The sequence below is a fragment of the Callorhinchus milii genome, unplaced genomic scaffold (assembly GCF_018977255.1).
Source record: "Callorhinchus milii isolate IMCB2004 unplaced genomic scaffold, IMCB_Cmil_1.0 Scaffold21, whole genome shotgun sequence".
Classification (NCBI taxonomy): Eukaryota; Metazoa; Chordata; class Chondrichthyes; order Chimaeriformes; family Callorhinchidae; genus Callorhinchus; species Callorhinchus milii.
The window spans coordinates 7651530-7672665 of NW_024704762.1; the positions used below are offsets into that span (position 1 = coordinate 7651530).

A 21136-nucleotide genomic window follows, 5' to 3' on the forward strand; every position below is an offset into this window, starting at 1 on the left:
TCCGGATGACATATTTAACAGTGTTTGAGTGGCGGAGTTTTCAAATTTGTACCCAAAGTGCCCCGGATTTTCCTCTTAATGTTACAAAATGGCTTGCGATGATCGATCGCAAGGCCGAACTCGGGGATAGCGGTGGGAAGGTCATGGTGCTGTAGTGCACACGGTGAGGGCACAATTAGTGGGTAAAATTGCTGTGGGTTCGGAGAGAGAGAAAGAGTTCTGAAAAACCACAGTGAAAACTAACCAATCAGCTCAGCAAACCAACAGGCATTTTGATCACATCAGTGGTCTGACCTCACCAGTGAGTTTTTGTGTTACTGTAAAATGCAATAATAATATAATGTTGAAAAGCAAATGACTGCAAAAAAATAATAACAATAATAAACTGACCATGTTCCCAAGTTGACCACAGTTAGTGGGGTGACCTGAAAAGTGAGACTTCCACTGTAAACGTTTTACTTGCCCTGTTGGTGTCTTGTTTCAGGGCTTCCTACTGTGTCCGAGAGAAGTGATGTCAGTTCATCTTCAGCCCTTTTCCGTGCGAGTCCTTTTGTAGGAAAAGTTAATGATTTTTCTGATCTGTGGGATTCAAGTAGAGAATCCATTATCTGTGCTCTCTCTCTCTCTCTGTGTTAGTTGTGTATGGGTCTGTATGTCTCTGTGTCCTTTCTATGTCTGTCTATATCTCTCTCTGGCTGCACAGACTGGCGTCTCACCGAGGCAATCCTATATGTATATAATCCTATATGAAAGACATTCCTCCAGCCTCTGTTCCCTTCTTTCTGCCCCTCTCGTTCTCTGTACAGCTCCAATATTTAACCCACTCCGAGCCAAACTAAGTGTTGTATCATTGTCCTGTACTCTGTAGCTTCCTACCTGGGGAGGGTTATAGTTCTAGTGGAAATCTCTGGCTCACTGTGTAGCCCTGATTGCTTCTCCCAGGTAATCAATAAACATTACCTGTCTAATGGGATCTGAGGAGCTCTGTGTGCATGTGTGTGTTGTGGAGGGGGGAGACATGGCTTTAAACTGTTACAAAGTCTACGCAACGCAATCTTTGGTGGGGGTGGTGAGAGGCAAAGGGTCTTGGTTGAAACTTGGCAGGTGGATTGTAGGGAGGGGCAAAAATAAAATGTTTTTCTTTCCTCCAACTCCCCCCACCCCCCCCCCCCCTCCCAGAATAGCAGTGAATAAAGGGAAGTGTGATTGTGGGGGTGTCTGGAGAGGGATTGGGTGGGGGGAGGCCCTGACTTGGGCTTTATTTGGGTGGGGGAGGGTGGCAGTTTCACCCCAATTTGCACTTTGAGCAAAGCTTTTGTGGCTGGCTTCTTTCCGTCTTCCAACAGTTGTGCTGGAGTGTTTGTGTCTGTCTGTCTGTCACTGTGTCTGACTGTCTATCTGTCTGTGTGTGTGTTTGGAGAGCACTTTCTTTAATGCACTGTGAATGTAATGGACCAGTATGGGGAACATTCCTCACAGACCAGTCAGTCTCTGGCACGTTCATTGTCCTTTTTCCCCTTCGGCCGATGTATTCTCTTTCCTTCGGGATTTGAGTCCAAACAAAAAGTTGGCCAGGCTGAATCTGAGGAAGAAGTTTGAGCGTGGTTGCGGGCAGGTGGGCATGGGGGGAAAGCAGAAACAGACAGGGTTGATAACAATTTATATAGATATGATCAGATCATAATCATTCCAGACTCAGCCATTATTCCCTTGTTATTCCTCCCTCCTCCCATCCACCCACCATACTCCCTGATCCTGGTGGTGTGTTGTGGTTTTCTTCAGCATGTGGAGCTTACCTCCTCAGGTCAATGTCCCTTCCCCTCACTGAATGCAATAAACCCTCTGGGTACCTCCTCCTTCTCCTACGTAATAAGACTTGGGGCCCCAAATGTCTTCTTCACCTCCACTGCCTACCATTTTTTGTGGGGAGTGGGTGGGAGAGGTGGACTACACACGGTCTCGTATGTAAAGGATGTAAATAGTTCTGAACTTTCCTCTTGTTGCCAATAACATAATTTCTTCTAGTTTGTACGTTGTAAAGTTTTAAGGGGTGGGGGGGGAAAACAAAATGGTATTCTCGATATTTTTGTTTGATTTTTGTGACTCCTCGGATGAGCTGTTTCTTAACTGTAAAGGAGATTTTTAGCACATCGAAATCATTTTGTTTTTATGATGGATTATGACGAGGGTAATTAAGTTCCATGTCAGTAAATGAGCTGCCTCAGCCATAATCCCATCTAGCAATAAAAAGAACCCTTTGTTTACACCCAGCTCTGTGTGTGTGTGTGTATCTGCGTGTGTGCGCGCTCGTGACTGAATTACTATTAAAATAATAATCTGCGCTTGATACAGCGTCTTTCACGTCAGGAGGACGTCTCAAAGCGCCTCACCGGATGCACTGTAAACTGTAGTGACTGTTTCATAGGGTGGGTTGGTGAGTGAGATTTGTACTCTTGTTAAATGTGCCCTTTGCTTTTCAAACCTTGGGTTCCCTACCCTGACATTAACAACAATTTGCATTTACACAACGCCCCTCTCGCAGGGTAGAGTCCCAGAACGTCTGACGCTGAGCCGGGGGTGAGGTGGTCGTAGGTATGGTCGAATAGGACTGTCCAGGTGTGACCTGAAGAAGGCGAAGGAAGGGGTGAGGTGGGGCAGAGAGGAAGAGTGTTCCAGAGTTTCGGGGGGGCGTAGTGGCTGAAAGCGCAGCCACCAATGGTGGACTGTACCATCGAACACTCCCCCAAAATCCCTCCCTCCCTGCTCTCAACCCCTCCATTAGAAACTGCCTCTTCATCCGCGGCTACCGTCAACCTCATCCAGCTTTCTCCCTCTCCACCCCATCACTGAACACTTGAGGGAAATGTATTTGCTGCCGGGCATCGGCTGCAGTGATCATAAAGCTCCACCCGGTGTCAGTAGCGACACTTAAGGAAAGTGTAAGATTCTGGTTGGTGCAAAATGCTGCGGATACTGGAAATCTGAAACAAAAAGAGAAGTCGCTGGGAACACTCGGCAGGTCAGGCAGCATCGGTGGAGGAAGAGAAAGTGAGCCAAAGGTTTTGGGACCACGGCCCTTCGTGAGAACTGGGGTATGGTTGGGAGGGAAGAGGCTTTTAAGGGCTCACAGAGAGGTGGGGGAGACCGGGCAAGGAAGACAAAGGGGGAAATGGGGTAGAAGACAAGGAGATGACGGGTTGAAGAGGTGGGCAAAATACGTTAGGGCAATTGATGTGAAAATGCTGATAATCACAGCATTTGAATGATGAAGTATCATCATTCCCCTCCCTCATCACCCCCTGTCCTCTACCCCATTTTCTCCTTTGTCTTCCTTGCCCTACTTTCCCCACCATCCCCTTCTCTGTTAGCCCTTAAAAGCCTCTCCCTCCCAAAGTGCCCCAGTTCTGACGAAGGGTCATGGACCCGAAACGTTGACTCGCTTTCCTTTCTCCATAGATGCTGCCTGACCAGCTGAGGACTCCGGCTGTTAATTTGCTTCAATCCATTATTAAGCACAAAATCATTCAATTTGTCTCCATGTGGATTTGCAGCAAATAATTGAGGAGGAAAGTGGGAAAGAAAAGGAACGTGGAATTAAAAGGAATAGCTCTTTGAGACAACCTGCACTAGACAGTCACAGTAACAACTTGCAAACTTGCATTTTGCCCACAAAATATAGTCAACTTACTTTACAGTATATTCTGTGAAGTGCTTTGAGATGTCTCGATAAGGCGCTATATCAAATGCAAGGATTATTATTATTATTACTCAATACTGCCCTTGACATGGAGTAGTGTTTCGGAGTGCTGGGACGGACCAAATCTACTGTAAAACTCTTGTAATTCTAACCACCAACACTGTGCTGTCTCTACATGATTGGCATTAGTCACTTCAGGCGAACAGTCACACAATGAATGCACTAAATGCATAGATCAACCAGTTCCGCCTTTACCCTGCTCCAGTGATGGACACTCAGATAAGGGCAGCAAGATCGTGGGAGCGAGCGATGAGATGGATTAGGTTATCACAAAGCACCATTCATTCCCAGGGACCCAACAGAGAGTAGAGTTATTCTGTGAAGTAGCTGATAGCATTTCTGTGCAATGCCCATTTTCAAGTCTTGATTCTGTTCCAAACCACAGAGAAGGAAATACTTCATCATTCAAATGCTGTGATTATCAGCATTTTCACATCAATTGCCCTAACATATTTTGCCCACAAAATATACAGTCAATTCACTTTGCAGTGTATCCTGTGAAGCGCTCTGAGACGTCACAAAGAACTGATAAGGCGCTGTATCAAATGCAAAGATTATTATTATAACCATTTGCTCATTCATTAATTTGAGGAATGTTATTGCTCCCTCTACACTGTCCCACCATCACTTACTGGTCAGCTACAGCAACAGGTGGGAGACATGAGTAAAGCTCCATCTTTCCTCTGTTGTAACATGGGGGTAATTGATTATATCACACCCACACATCATACCAATCTCAGAACAAGAAATTGGACACATTCTAGCCTGGGAAACCCAGGGCCATTTCACTCTGTACCCGCATGAACATATACTGATAAGGACGCCTTGTTTACACTGAAACACAGTCCCTCTCACAAGAAGAGGCAAGCTGCTCTGTAGTTTATGTAAAGTAACGTCAGCCAGTGAGGGAGGTGGAACACTTCATTATCTCCATCTGCAGTTTCCAAAACATGTGCCTTTGAGTGAATGGCTTCATTGTTGGAGGGAGTTCAGCTGGTGCACGTATCATCCACCTCTCCCCCCCGTCTTCTCACCCTCCACTGAACTTCCACATTCCAACAATGGGATATTGGGATTGACGTGCAGGTGATCCCGCAAAGCAGAGGCGAGTGTGAAGTCCACCCTGAACCCATTTAGCCATCACTTAGGAGTGAAATCAGGAGGCAGTTTTTCACCCATAGGGGTAGTGGAAATCTGGAACTCTCTCCCCCAAAAAGGCTGTGGATGCCACATTCATTCACATTTTCAAGACTGAGGAGGACAAATATTTGTTAGGTCAGGGACATGGGGCAAGGGTGGGTAATTGGAGGTTTATGTACAGATCAGCCATGATCTTATTGAGTGGCAGAACAGGCTCTAGGGGCTGAATGACCTACTCTTGCTCCTATATCCTATGACCTACGCACAAGTCATAAGCATTGATGCTTGTTTGTTGGTTATTTAATATGTGGCTATGTGTGGGATCTTGCTGTGAGCAAATCAGCTGCCCTGTTTACCTACAAATTCAGTCACTACACTTGGGCAGCAATTCTCTGTGGAGGTTTGGATGTTCTAAGCATGAGATGAGAAAGGTAAAGATTATTCTGTTGCCAGTGTCGTCTGGGAACAGATGTAGATCTTTGAACAGAGCTGTTATCTGTAGGAACGGTGGGGGTTTTGGGGGTTGTGGGGGCGATGAGTCGGTAAATAAACTGAACACACTGTCTGATCTGGTCTGAGCTAGTCTCCCAGGCGTCTGGGAGTCTGCGTCTTCTTCGCAGTGAGGAAATAGAGTTATTGTGGTTGCAGTTGAAAAGGGTCCAATAAGTGGAGCTGATAGCTGTTTATATGAGCTGCAGTAATTAGAGATTTATTGCTGGGGCGTGCCTGCGTTTACAGATCTTTTCAGCAATCTTTACTGCCGTTGAACACTGTGAGCGGAAACGCAACAAAAACCAACAAGAGATTTGGCTGCAATCAGATATGAAAAGGGCCAAAAAGTCCAATTCTCTACTGGGTGGTTGAACTCAAGACAGGGTTTGGGTTTACATTTTTGAGCCCATTGCATCTCATCTTTCCCAGTGCAGCAGGTTCTTAACAAGCTAGTCCACCCGACGTAAAAGGCACTGTATAAATGTAAATTGTTGTTAAATGATTGTAAGCACGGTATCAACTGTTAAACCTGTTCAAGCCTAATTGCCCTCTGTGCAAAGATTTACCGTTCCCTTGGGGAATCTGAAAGAAAATATAACCCTGGATTTACTTTGCCGATCCTATGCTTTGTCTTGTATACCTCCGTAAGATTCTAACTGAGATGCTATTTGCTGCTTAAATCCCAGCCTATCCCAATGCAAACTCAAAAATTGGCTCTTACCCTTGCGTACCTGTGGGCCTAATAATGAGCGGGATTAGTCGAGCAGGGTGTGACCTGTCTAATCCAGACACATTGAAAACCACACGTACATTGTGCGAATTGAGTAGTAAAACGCTCTGAGACGCTGCCCAGTGTGAAAACTGCTTATATAAGGTTCACATTGTCTTCAGTGTCGTGAAGGGTTTTGTCAGATGGAACACCATGTCTGACCAGAAGCACCAGTATATCCTGTGACGAGCTTTGAGATGTCTCGAAGACTTGATAAGGCGCCGTATCAAATGCAAGGATTATTATTCTTATTAAGTGTAAAGAAGTGTTCTCTGATATCGTTTCACATGTCAATCTCAGCGCTCGCTTTCTCAGCTCGCTGTCAAGCGCAAGTTCCGGTTTGCTATTGAATATGTTCCTCCTGGAAGACGCCTTTCTCCCACACAGTAAATCCTTGGTTTCTTTGATTGTTTTTTTTTGTATAAATAAGGCTTGCCCCTTTTGCAGTCACGAGGCTGGCCTTTCTTCACCTTTGTATGAGCTTTTCTGGTACAATTGTATCTCTGTTCGCTCCTCCAGGTGCCTGCTGGAGTCAACCTGTGTTCACAGGTTTGATCTGTGTAGATTGGCAATGCTCCAGCCCAGGCAAGCTAGGTTTTGCTCAGAACTACATTGCGTCAGTTAACTCAGTCCACAAAACAGAACTGAATACTTATCTACTGTTTCCCTTGTCCCCTTCCAGCTCTGGGCTCCATCTTGCATGCCAGCCAACCCCCCCCCCCCCCCCTCCCCCACCACCTTGCTCAAGTCACTCCATTTCACAGTAAATCTGTGAAGCGCTTTGAGACGTCCTGTTATACCAACAACAAATTACATTTGTAAAAAAGCGCCTTTTACGTGGGGAGGACGTCCCGAGGAGCAGGACAGTCAGGGACTTTATTCAATTGCAAGGATTATTATTATTACATCACCCCAATAAGTGTAGAAGGTGTGAGTGATTTGGGGGAGTGGGCGGAGCGGGGTGGATGGAAATGGGAGCACATTTTACCCCCCTCCCTCTCCCCATTTCCCACCTTGCTCCGGTTTCTCCTCCATCTCTGTGAAGTGCATTGAGCAATGTACCCAGTATGAAAGGGGTGAGATACAAGTGTCAATCATTATCGCTGGTTACAATACTAAGCGGGTTTCCAGAATGCCAGTCTGGTTGGAGCCAAATGCTGACAAATGCAATCTTTCAACTGTAATAAAAATACATTGATTCAATGTTCTCTACTGTCAGGCAATAACTGATTCACAGCACCTTTTTGGCAGCTTCAAATCAGGTGGGTTCAAAGGAAAAGCAAAATCCCTTTTGATATTCCCTCATCACTCAGCGCACTGTTAAATTTAGGATTCTGACTCAGAGGTGCATGCAGTTGAGCGAGACTGACTGATACTTGCAAAGTCCCTGCAAACTCTTCTCCCTGTGTCCTCAGTGTGTTGAAATCAATTCTCATCGCCCCTTTTACTCCTCGAGGTCATTCTTCCTCAGGAGACCCCACTCCCACCTTTCCCCTGCCCTCCCCCACCCTCGCTCCATCTATAATAATAATAATCCTTGCATTTGATACAGCGCCTTATCGTGTCATTGAGACGTGTCGAAGAGCTTCACAGGATGTGCTGTAAAGTGAATTGACTGTATATTTTGTGGGTGAAACGCGGGGCAGCGAATTGTGCATGGCATTGTCCCACTGCGAGGTAAGCAAAGGCATGTGGAGTAAGGAAACTTGCCTAAGGTTTTGTCCTAGGTTTTGAACCCAGGTCTTCTCGCTTGCAAGGCGAGTGCTCTAACCAATACCGTGCAGGACTCATCTATGAACTGTGGGCACCAAATATCAAGTGTTGTAGCTCAAAACGCTCTGATTAATTTGTGCATAAACACTTAAACAATTCTGGGCAGTGAGGTTGGATGGAGAAGGGTAGAATATTTGCCCGGTGCTGAAACACTGTTTTGCCCATTCGATGAAAGCTCTTCCTGCTCTGCTCCGCGCACCATCTCTGTATCCCTGAGTGTAGGCAGGGTCAGACCGAGATGGGTTTGCCCTCATTTCAACCAGACCCTTTTCGCAGGTTCGTTCTAACACAACTCTCTTGCCGCCATTTGCGGTGTTAAAAGTTTTCCTGTTATGTCGCCCTGTTATCTCCCAGGTTCCGACTGCCTGGCTCCCCTGCCCTCTCCTCCCCTCACGACCTTTCGAATATTGCACGCGATGCGAGATTAAGAGCAAGATCAATTATCTTTTAGCAATTATCAAGTGCAAAATGACTATTTTATTAGTTGGTGTAATAAAGCTGGAACATTTTCAGTTCCTCGACTGATCTGAGTCAACATTGGTCAGGATCCTAACTTCTCTGCAGTCAACCCTCCCCCTCCCTCCTTAAACCATTCAATCGAGATGCTCATTTATTTTGCTTGCTAGCAAGAATACCAACACTACTGATCTGATGACTGATCTGAAATAAAATATTAATTTGAAATGAACAACCTTGCTTGGTTAATGATTTCTGGAAAGCAAGCAATAAATGGCTTCATTGGTTTCGGTTTGCTGACTCCCTCTGACCATTGACTGGCTGAGCCTGTTAGCATTATTACAGGCAGGTTGCCAGGTGTCTAAAGAAGTCCATTGGCTCCTGTTTTAATCCGGAGTAGCTGAGTCCATCATTGGTTCCTGACCTGGGGTTAGACTTGGCTCAGTTCCCCACCTTCTTAATCATTCAAGTGACAAAGGTGACAAAAAAAAGGCCTTTGCTCCAGTTAATGGGAGGAAACATTACTGTAGCCAGAGCTTGATATCAACCCTGTGTGTCCATTTCCTGTGACTAAGCAGGCACCTGATCAATGTTGAGGATTGATTTTTTAAGGTGGTCCTTTATACACCGTTTCCATTTGTCGTTGAGTCTAAAACACGGGGCGTGAATATCAAGATAACTAGTATCCGATATATGAGGGAGTTTAGGAAGAACCTCTTTTGTCCAGTGGTGGTGAGAATGTGGAACTCACTGTGGTTGAAGAAGAAAGCACAAATGTATTTCATAATAATAATCCTTGCATTTGATACAGCGCCTTATCATGTTGTTGAGACGGCTTTAAGCGCTTCACTGAATATACTGTAAAGTGAATTGACCGTGTGTTTTGTGGGCGAAACGCGGCAGCCAATTGCGCACAGCAGCGTCCCACAAACGTCCGTGGATCGAATATTTAAGAGGAAACTTGACGCGTACATGAGGGAGAAGGGAATGGATGGGGTTGGGAGAGGGGAATGAGAAAGGTTAGAGCTTGGGTGGAGAGTAAATGAAACTGTATGGCCTGGTTGGGCTCAAAGGCCTGTTCCTGAGCTGTAACAATCCACGTGATTCTGACTACCCATTTCTCTGTCGCTGTCACTGGCTGTGATTATAGACCTTGCATTTACAAACCGGTTTATCTTGTGTAATTGAGGCGCTGCTGACAGATGGCTATTGTTCACTCTTTGCCCTGGGGATTGAGTGGCTGTGCAGGTACGTTCCTCCCTTCTCTCTCATACTTCTCAGAAATAAATCCCTCTATTTAATGCAGCGTTTACAAACGTCGAAACTCTTCAGCAGATAATTTGTCGCAAATGAATTAAGCTGATCGGATCCAAACCTGATGGGCATAATTGTTGATCTCATGGATAAATGGAGTGTCTGGTTTGCTCATAGTGAGGTCCCACGAATAGCCATAGTAACACTAATGATAATCCTTGCATTTGATATACTGTAGGATGTAATGTTAAATTGAACTCCTGCAGCAGGGAAATTAGAGTGAGGGGCATATGGAGAAAGAGACATACACACACACACGCGCGCTGGGAAAGAGAACAGCGATACAGCTTATTTGCATCTTGTATTTGAATCCTGTCTGTGGGAAATGAGCTCCAGGAAAAGGGAAGTACCTACTGAGAAAATAAATTTTTATTTAGAAAAATAATTATCATCTCTTCCCCCCGCACCGTGATGTGTATGACGTTACAGCCTGTGGCTAGGGCTCGGTGTGACTGTGTGACTGAGACTGAGCTGTGCTCCGTGATGTCTCATTGCCCACATCTTCCCCATACCTCACATTCCCAACGCTTTGTTTTCAATCAAGACATTGATCGATTATACAATTAAAACCCAACCTTGACTTAACCTTTGCTACTGTGACGTTTTACGGTTGTCCTACTCACTCCTCCCTGCATTTTCAGGTAAATTGGGTGTAGACTTTCACATGCCCCTGGCATGTGTGCTACACGTTTACACGTTTAAATACACAATTTCCCAGCCAGTGTACATAAGAACATAAGAATTTGCTGGCGAAAGAAGACCAAAGCTCATTTAGTTCGCCTTCCACCATCCTGGCAGTCGCTTGACATCTCGTGTTGCTTTATAGGGATGAGGTTTAGTTATACATTATCACTCTAATAGGAGTCAACAATAACTAGCATTGAAAAAATAATCCTTGCCTTCAATCTAGCACCGTATCACATCCTCAAGAGCTCTCAAAAATCACTTCACAGGAGTTTACTGTAAAGTGTAGAGACTGTGTATTTTGTAGACAAATATAGAATGTCTTCGTGTTAAAAAAAATCTCTCCAAAAATGTTTCAGGGACCCGATTGAGCAGGGAAATAATCTTTGCATTTGATATAGAGCCTTACATCAAGATATCTCAAAGCGCTTCACAGGATTTTACTGGAAAGTGCAGTGACTGTGTCTATTGGAGGTAAGTGGGAGATTGGAAGAGGCCTTGTTTTCAGGTTTTTGAAGGCAGGGAGAGCATTAGAAGTTGTGACAGGCAGCTGCAAGATGAAGTGGACTGACCTCACTAGCCATTGTCAGTCACTACGCAGACACACTTCAACCTGCAAGAGCCCAGTGGCAGCTACTGATGCTGGGAACCTGCCGAGATCTGCCTCACGTTTCCCAACCCCTTTCACATCCTTATTCCTTTTGGAAAGGATCTAAAAGTTGAAGGACGCTGAGATTGATAGATTTCTTGTAGATAAAGGGATTAAGGGATACGGGGATAAGGTGAGTAGGTGGAGTTAGAATAGATCAGCCATGATCTTATTGAATGGCGGGGCAGGCTAGAGGGGCCGAACGCCCTACACCTGCTCTTATGTTCTTATGCTACATAAATGCAAGTTGTTGTCGTCGTTATTATCCGGACCAGGTGAGGAGTTGGACGTGGATTCTGTCCAAGGCACGAGTGCAAACCCCTCATTATCCAGTGCCTTGGAATGTCCTCCTGACACGGAAGGCGCCGTATATAGATTCAATTCGTTGTTGTTTTAAAGTTGGAATGGATGGCAGCTGCAAGGGGGCAGCTCAGTCTTTTAGACTGGCATCTCCAAGAGGGGAGGGGGGAATATAGGGGAACTGCAGCAACAAACTGCAAGATACAAAAGCGGGGAAGGACAAAGCTGCGAGCGACTGAAGGAACAAAGGATCGAGAGGCGAGCTGGGGGGAGCGGGAGCAAGAGAGAGCTCGATCAACCTCAGGAAATCGCCTCCAGCCTTACTGTGTACAAAGGCACATCTGTTTAATATTGAAAGACAGCTTCTCTCCTACACATAACATGCACACATCCAACTTCCCCCACCACCGCCCCCCTACAGACAGGTTCCCTAGACAAGACCTCACCACACACACACACACGCGCACACACTGTCTCATTCTCCTGAAGCAACAGCGCCAAGACTTTCCCGAACCCTAGAAGTTGCTGCGGCCTCTGAACTTTGAATTTAAAAAAAAAGAGAGACAAATGATGAGAAGTGTGTTTTTTTTTAAAAAAACAAGGTGTTTTTTTTTATTACTGAAAGTTTTTGTAGCCATTGGCTGTCACACAGAACAAATAAAAGAGTATTAACCAGACTTAATTAAAATGAGAAAGGACCGTATCACTCACTCTGCAGCTGCTACGGAGAGAGAGAGAGAGAGAGAAGGTACTGTTCCATGATTCAGTGTAATAGAACCAATTCAAGAATCCAGTTTGTTGTAAGGACATACATTGACGAAAAGGGGGAAAAAAATGCACCATGTAATATTATCACATTGAGCAAAAATGCAGTCAGAAGCTATCAATAGTCTCGAGGAAGGGAGAGTTGATGTGTTAATATCATGAGACGCCCTTCTCTCTCTCTCTCTCTTCCCCACCTCCCACCAAAAACTAAATCCCAACAGACAACACAATAAACTTCCAGTCAAACTCCTTCATTTAGTTTCTAAACCTGTCTCTCTCTCTCCTCCCTCTCTTCCCCTCCACCACCGAGAGATCTGTACAATGGAGATAAATTAAATTGAATAATATAGAAAAAAAAACTGCACAAATTTAGGGGTTTATATGTACGTGAAAACGAGTGAAATTGCGGATAAATTCAGCAAACTAGTGGTGGGCAGCGAGAGGAAAGCTAAGTGTCGGCTCCAGGAAGCAAAAAAAAAAACCCACGAATTATTTGGAAGAAAATTATTTACAGAGAAAAACACGCATCACTTTTTGACAAATAGTTGCCTCAAAAATGGCATCGTTTTTTTGTGTGTTGGGGAGAAAAATAAATCAACTTCCTACTCACATAACACAGGTCAGTCTAGTCTGATTGTACTAAAAAGATATTGTGGGTTTCCTCCCACTTTACTGTGGCAAAATGTCACTCAAGCCAATTTTGCACGATTTCATAATCAAGAAAAGAAGTGGTTGGTGGGGGGTGATTCCATCCTGTAACAGGAACTACTTCACTCTAACTTGAGGGGAAACCGCCCACTCCCACCCCACCATCACACCGAAGAAAACTGATCGATTCACGTGGTTTGAGTCCATGGATGCCCGGATTCCAACGTTAAGGAACTCAGCAAAATAAAAACCTCGACACCACTAATCGACACAAAAATAGTCCAGTCAAGGTTGAACACACAAGCTCCGAATGTACCGATTCTGTCCGAGGCAATGGTGAGAAACAGCTGCAAGACCAAACATTTATTTGCTGAACACAAGGCTGAAACACTTCACTCCTCGTTACAGTACGACCCAGCCAACTGTGCCACGAACTCCAAAATCACCGTCAAATAGCTTAAGGCGCCTCTCCTCCTAAAATTCTAACCATACGTTCTTATTGAGGTAAACTGTATTATGTGCTAACGGATGTCTAACACGAGTTATCAGTGGCCTCAATTCATCAATCCTTTTCATTCCTTCGCTCATCGACAGTAAGGGTACCTGTACTTCCTCTGCAAACGGCGCATAATACACCTTAAACTGCCCTAAATAAATATAAACGGGAATATAAAGTGCTGTGTACAATACCAGGAGCCCATGAGCCTTTGGAAATGCGGAGAGCAGAACCAGAGAGCAGTACAGTATTTTGTTTTGGGGGTGGGCTCAGCCAGGTATGTGAGACGTACAGAAACCCAACACAAGGGGCTCAAGAGTATCTAAACTAGACTAGGACTGAACTCCACCTATGCTCTGAAATTCGCTTGCCATCGGAACGGAATACACGCTGGGGCCAAATGTGCCCCAGCCGTGCGTTCAGCAAGAAACCAGCGCAAGAAACGACGAAATTCTATGGACCGACGCACTCGTCGAGAGAAAATCCACAGCTATGAAAATCCAACAGGTTTAAACCACATGTCGAGCTGGATGGTGGCAGGCGGAGCTGATGGGACCTGGGTCTTCCTTCGCTCGGCAAAGTTCTCACGTCCTTAAGTTCCTCCAAGTACAACGGGAACGGTGGCGAGTTCAATCCTTCCTCCCACAGACGTGCGTGTGTCCCCCCACCACCACCTCTATTCGGGGGTTCACGCTCACGTTCCCTCTAGGTGGCCAGGTACCTCCAGGTGCTGACGAAGGCGGAGGGGATGAGCGAGTAAGGTACGGTGGTCACGTTGCTCCAGGTGTCGGTGGACGAGTCGTAACAGTCCAGGGTCTTGCAGCGCTGGGCTCCGGAGTAGCCCCCCACCACGTAGAGCCGGCAGCCCGAGGCCACCGCGTGGCAGCTGACCCTTCGGGCCGCCACGTCCCCGAAGCGCGACCACTGGTAGGTCTCGCAGTTGAAGCGGTAGGCCGAGCTGGCCGAGAACTCGGTGTCGCCTCCGATCACCACCACGTGCTCCCCGGCCACGGCGGCTGAGGTGCAGCGCCAGGGCTGCGGGCAGTTGGCTGCCACGGTCCAGCGGTTGGCTGCCGGCTCGAAGCACTGCACCCGAGGTGGCTTGTCGCGGTTCAGGCTGGTGCCTCCGAACACGAAGAGGCGCCCCTTGGCGCCCACCACGGCCGCGTTGCTCACACCCTCGCGCACCGGGGCCACCAGCGACCACTTGTCGGTCTGCGGGTCGTAATGCTCCACCTGCTTGAGCGAGACGGAAGGCGAGGCCGGGAAGGAGACCGAGACGGCTGTGTGGCCCCCGACTACGTACACGCAGTGGCCCAGCTCAGCCGAGCCGTGCCCGTAGCGGGCCAGCAGCATGGGCGCCGCGCGGGTCCACTCATCGTGCAGCGTGTCGTACACCCACACGTCCTTGGAGACCCCGTTTTCAGGGCCCCGGCCCCCCGTCACGTACACCTTGCAGCCGAGGGCACAGGCGCTGCACTCCTTGCGGGGGCTGGGGACCTCAGCCCTGGGGATGACGGCCTTGGTCTTGCGGTCGACCGCGTAGACCTTGTCGCACACGAAGGTCTGGCCGCCCAGCAGGAACAGGTCGTGGCTGACCTGCCGGGGCTTGGCGCATGGCAAAGTGACCAGCCCGTCGTTCTGGAGGATCCTCAGCTTGCAATGCACGGCCTCCTGGACGATGGCGGCGCCCAGTTTGTGTCCGACCACCAACTCCTCGCGGGCCACCTTGTCGCACAGGTAGCTCTCGGGCAGTAAGGCCAACCGCACGCAGCTCAGTAGCTCGGCCAAGTGCTCGCGTCTGCGGTCGGCGTCGAACTTGACCCAGCCCATGGCGGCCTCGTACACAAGGCTCTCGTCCTCCACCTGCAGTTCCTCGCTCAGCATGAGCTGCGCCAGCTTGTCCTTGGGCAACCGCAGGAAGTCCTCGGTGTGGCCCAGGGCGGCGAAGTTGGCCAGGCACATCTGCCAGGACAAGTCGAAGAGGCGGTCACAGCGGTGGGCGTCCGAGAGGAGCATCATCCCCAGGCAGTTCATGGGGTGAAGGTTTCTCTCGAGGAACTCGGCCGAGGCCTCTCGGATGTCGTGGAACTGAAGCATGTCGCTGGCCTCCAGCAGGGACTCCGCATTCTCCTCATTGATCAGGACTCGGGCTGAGTACGCATAGTCCAGCAGGAGCTCGAGCACCTCCGGGTGCAACGAGTCGTGGAAATCCACGCTGCTGTCCTGGCTCTCCTTCATGCCGCCCGAGAACATGGCCTCGAAGTAGCGGCTGCAGGAGGCCAGCACTGCCCGGTGGCAGTGGAAGTCCCGGCCGCCCGCCCACAGCACCACGTCCGTGAAGAGGCGCCTCTTGCGCAGCAGGTTGAGCTGTGTCAGGAGGCTGTCCGAGTGCGAAGGCTTGTGGAACAGCTGGATGTTCATGGAGCCCGAGCTGGAGCGAGACTTGCGGTTCTCGTGCACCGTCACCGACATCACCGTTCGCACCGGCTGCAAGAGAGGGAGACAGAGAGAGAGAGAGAGAGAGAGAACGAGTGAGAGAGAGAAAAAGAGAGAGAACAATACATTTAAATTAATTAATTGATTTCAAAAGCGTTTCAAAAAATTAATTGGGACTTGAGGTTCAGATCAGCCATGATCTCACAACATGGCGGAACAGGCTCGAGGGGCTGAATGGCCTCCTCCTGTTCATGCATGTAATAACAAAAGTAACACCTTGCATTTATAGATCAAAAGCCACCCATGTACACAGAGTTGCCGGCTGGACAACCAACCGTGGAGAGAATTCCACACTCCTACCGCTAGGTTAAAGCCCCCCACCACCACCGCCCCACCCCATGGGGCTTTGAGCTGACAGTCTTGCGAGGTAATGACTAGCTCGTGGCCCGCGGGCAGGAAATGACCCCAAAACATTCTCACTGGTCCGTGTTCGATCGGCAGTGTGTTTCCAGGTTTTTCTGGACTCCCCCGAGTACTAAGCTGAAGCGCCAGCCGAGACTACAAGCTCAAGTACAGTCAAAGGGCTTGAACCTACAACCTTAATGACCCAGAGAGGAGAACGAACGTGTTTGAGCTGAGCTGCTACCTCTACTGAGATGTATCCACTGCAGTGCCTGGCAGATAAAAGGCAGTACCACCACAGATTTTGACGGGATGATTTAAAAGGATCGAAGGAATTTGCCTTGGTGTTTAAAAGCTGCCCCTTAAGTCTTTCTCCCAGGGCAGTAATCAACCCTTTTGAAGATTAAAGTGGCCCTTTTCAACATGTGTCGGCACCTCTGAAGTGCCGTCTGTCAACGCAGGAACATTCCACAGCTCACACCGCTTCCTGTTTCCCCCATCTTCACAGAAAAGCTTTCCAATGTTAATAATTACACGCCAACCAAGTGTTCCAGGCCCGAGAGGGAGGCTGGAGGCAATGGGCACAACAACAGTTTCTCTGCGATAATTTCGGCCACAAAATGCACAGTCAATTCGCTTTAAAGTATATCCTGTGAAGCGCTTTGAGACGTCTCGATGACGTGATAAGGCGCCATCTCAAATGTAAGGGTTATTATTATACTAGGGGACCAGTGTAAGAAATGATCAAATAGACAAGATTATAAAGTGCAATGTGACCTGCCTTCTGTTGTTCCATTAATAATAATAATAATAATCCTTGCATTTGATATAGCGCTTTTCACGTCGGGAGGACGTCCCAAAGCGCTTCACAGAACACACTGTAAAGTGAATTGACTGTATATTTGTGGGCGAACGCGGCAGCCAATTGCGCACAGCAATGTCCCACAAACAGTCGTAGATTGAAAATGACCAATTTATTATTGTTTTTGGTTTTTGGAGGGATTATTATTAGGCTCTGTGTGGAGTAAGGAAACTTGCCCAAGGTTTCGCCCTCTGCCTGGAATTGAACTCAGGTCTCTCACTTGCAAAGCGAGTGCTCTAACCACTGAGCTACAGGACTCCACAACCGGGTTCTGTAGATTAATGGATAATAGTTAAACTGCAGTTAGGAGCTCCCCACGCACCAGAGTTTATGCTGTTTGTGGGACGCTGCTGTGCACAACTGGCTGCCGTGTTTCGCCCAGAAAATACACGGTCACTCCCCTTTACAGCATTATCCTGTGAAGCGCTTTGAGACGACTCTATGGCGTGATAAGGCGCTTTATCAAATGCAAGGATTATTATTATTTTAGACCTAGACACCGCCAATTGAAGAGGCAGTCCATCACTAACAGTGGCTTAGCTCTCACTGTGTGCCTGCCTGGCTTCAACCGACACATGTCCTCCCAGCCTGGCTATTAGAGGCTATGAAAGTTCCTCTTAATTCCTCCCAAGCTCCAGATCCATTGACCTGCACCCTCTCCCTCTCCACTGCATCAAATTGGTGACTCTTTCGTTTCCCTGCTCCATCGCAACCACTGCAGGCCATCAGCTCCGGATTTCCCCATAAAAATAATAAATATTATTTAAAAGCATTTGCCGGTACAACATTCAAAAGTTTGGGAACAAATGTCTTTAAAACGAAAAACATCTGTCAAGACACACAGGAAACATCCCATTCAAATATCTCATTCAAACCCACTCCCAGGAAGTTCAGACAAGAGCTTAAACAATGCAAGGAATTGCAAACTGCACTCCAGAGGCTTTCTGTGTTTCAATGTTAGAAGAATGGGATAAATATTCTAAAATTAAAACCAAAGAAAGTTTTTTTTGTGGTGTTTAACGCTACAACAGGGCCTCGCAAGCGTCAGTGTCTTAGTGAATCTCAGAGGTCCAATTTTAATAATAATCGTTGCATTTAATAGAGCGCCTTATCACATCACTGAGGCGTCTCAAAGCGCTTCACAGAATATACTGTAAAGTGAATTGGCGGTATATTTAGTGGGTGAAAGGAGGCAGCCAGCTGAGCACAGCAGCGTCCCACAAACCGTTGTGGATTCAGTGACCAAATTATTATCATTTTACTTTTCGGATGGGATTTATGACCCCCAGAGAGCGACTCGCCAATCGACTATCAACAATAACAATAATCCTTGCTTTTGGTGTAGCGCCTTGCACGTCGAGAGGACATCCTAAAGCGCTTCACAGGATTTTACTGTGAAGTAGAGCGGAAAAAAAAAGAGAGACAACAAAGGAGAAAAATGGTCTGAAAGGCAGAGGAAGGACTGGATTTGATGTTGCACAGCCGGCCTTTCTCCCAGCGAAAGCAGGAAATGCTGTCTGTACCTCCTCGCGCTCCCCAGGATAGGGCAGATTCTAACTGGCTTCTTTGTTAAGGAATCCTGTTAAGAAATACCGCACATTAGACCCCAGTTGTTTAAGAGCACCGCCATTCCATTCTGTGGGGCAGATTTAAAGAAGATGAGCGGAGAGAGGGAGAGAAAGGGGAATAAAGAGTGGGTTTTAAATGGCTCTTTAAAACAGTTTGGGGATCTCATTAAACCAGATCACTGTGTTGGCTCAGAAACCTTTCACTGTTCAGCTCACCAGCCTCAAGCTGAGCTTCCACAAAAACACTAAACCCTGCAGCAAATTGCATGAAGAAACTCTGACTCCAGCACTTGGATCTCACTCACCAAGATTTACAAATCATTGTGGTGGCTCAAGAATTATTTTTTAAAAAAATAAAAAACCTGCTCACAAACCCAGCACTTTTCCTATGCAAACTGAGCTTCCACACAGCATTAAACTGAGATCCCCTCCACCCACAAAAAAATACCACCCCCCCCCCAACCCCTACAGCAAACAGCCTATTTTAATTAAGAATTATTATTTTAGCAATTGGAAGAGAGAGAGAGAGAGAGAGGGAGAGAGAGAGAAGAGTCTTAAGCTGTTAAAAAAAACCTGACACGTAATTATGAATTGCACAATGATTTTCCTTTTTTTCTTTAAAAAAAATCAAATGCTGTGAAAATGTGAAAACCATCGAAACTTACCTTTTTTTTTCCTTTCTCCCCCTCTCTCTCTCTCTCTCTCTCTCACCTCCTTCAGCCCCCAGACAGAAAGGGACACACACCACCACACAAGGTTGGACGATGTTCACAAACCAACCATTTCGAAGGGTTGAAAAACAAATCAAAGGGAAAGAGAAAGTATCTGTATTTTGTTTTTTCCTTTTTTTGCAACAAACGAACGACTTTGTAACCCCTTTGGGTGGATGTTTGGGAAACAATCTTTGGTTTCTGATCAGCTCCTCTTCTCTCTGATCTCTCCTGTTTCTCTGCTCGTCTGGACTTGTTGGGAAAGAGGTTGATTTATTGCCCCAAGGCTTTCTCTCTCTCTCTCTCTCTCCACCCACTGGGAGAGAAGGAAACCAATCCCACAGCCAAACACAGCCGAGAGAACTTGGTCCATCTCAAGGGTCTCTCTCCGTCTCCGACCCATTTAAAAAAAAAGGCTTTAATCGCAGGGAAATAATACGTGGATTCTGTTATTGATCCCACCTTAAGCGCTGCCCCGCGTATTCTGCGGTGGTTATAGCCCTCGCGACTGATGCAGCACCTTATCGCGTCTTCGCGACGCCTCAGAGCGCTTCGCAGAATGCACCGTGAGAGCGAATCGTCTGCAATGTTCTGTGGGCGCAGCTCGGCAGCCAATTGCGCGCGGCAGCGTCCCGCAAAGAGTCGTGGATTGAGTGGCCAAATTATTATTTGTGGAGTCCTGTAGCTCAGTGGTTAGAGCACTCGCTTTGCAAGCGAGAGACCTGAGTTCAATTCCAGGCAGAGGGCGAAACCTCGGGCAAGTTTCCTTACTCCACACAGAGCCTAATAATAATCCCTCCAAAACCAAAAACAATAATAAATTGGTCATTTTCAATCCATGACTGTTTGTGGGACATTGCTGTGCGCAATTGGCTGCCGCGTTCGCCCACAAATATAGTCAATTCACTTTACAGTGTTCTGTGAAGCTCTTTGGGATGTCCTCCCGACGTGAAAAGCGCTATATCAAATGCAAGGATTATTATTATTATTATTATTATTATTAAGTCTATGGAGCAGGCTCCCTCGGGAAACGGTGGGAGCAGAAAGTGTTGACTCTTCGAAATGCAAATGAGATAAGATTTTCTTTCAGGAAATAATATTTTGTGTATAGTGAGTATATGAGTAGTTAAGGACATGACATGTGCATGCGATTGCCGGGAAGGTGAACTGGATGGACTTGGGTTTTTTTTTGTCGAGCACTTCCTATGTTCATAGTCTGTTCACCAGTGGTGGTGTGGCGGATAGGGTGGGGGACGTGAAGCAGGTTGATGCTTGTTGTGTGAAAGGAACAGCCGGGTTGGAAGGGTTGAAGGTGGTTGCAGAGGTCGGGTGGGCTGGGATTTAAAGGCGAAAAATGAGAATATTTTCAACTTGATGGGAAGCCAAGGATGTGAGTGACAGCATTGGAGGGCATTCCTTAATAATAATGCCGTGTCTGAATAAACTCCGATGTTAAACAAATTAACCACTCCCTTTGTTTTTTGGTAATGATTTAAAATGTATGCCCTGCGGTTACTGACTCACCAACTGACCAACTGCTTGGAAGTGGTTTCTGTTTACTGTAACCTTATCAAACCCCTCATAATGCCAAATGCATCGTGTAAATAACAGATTACGTCAAATCGCGCACAGCTAAACAATTGTATTCAGTTACGTCCAATGCAAGTGACATCTCCTCCACCTGAGGAGTGAGATTAAACGGATAGCCGATCGATTGGCACAATGGGGGCGGAAATAACAACAAGTGACACTTGCACAGCGCCCTTCACGTCGGAAAGATGTCCCAGGGTGCTGATGTAAAAGGCGTCCTTCTATGCTGTAAATTTCTACGATTCTATGCCTCCCCCACCACCGCCACCCCCCCACACCACCGCATAACGCACCTCTTCAATGCCAATCAGACCGCCAGTAA

The 21136-nt window shown here is 47.0% G+C and overlaps 1 protein-coding gene across 1 annotated transcript; it reads right to left on the reverse strand.

Moving 5' to 3' along the window:
• Nucleotides 1–11925: 11925 nt before the first annotated feature.
• On the reverse strand, nt 11926–15729 carry LOC103181968 (ectoderm-neural cortex protein 1-like). The gene has a single exon (XM_007898790.2). It carries the CDS (start codon nt 15716–15718, stop codon nt 13949–13951), a length of 1770 nt encoding a protein of 589 aa, XP_007896981.2. The 5' UTR covers nt 15719–15729; the 3' UTR covers nt 11926–13948.
• Nucleotides 15730–21136: the final 5407 nt, after the last annotated feature.

Bases quoted from the DNA above. Each gene is read 5' to 3' on its own strand.
- LOC103181968 (XM_007898790.2), bottom strand. From the start codon at position 15,718: ATGTCGGTGACGGTGCACGAGAACCGCAAGTCTCGCTCCAGCTCGGGC.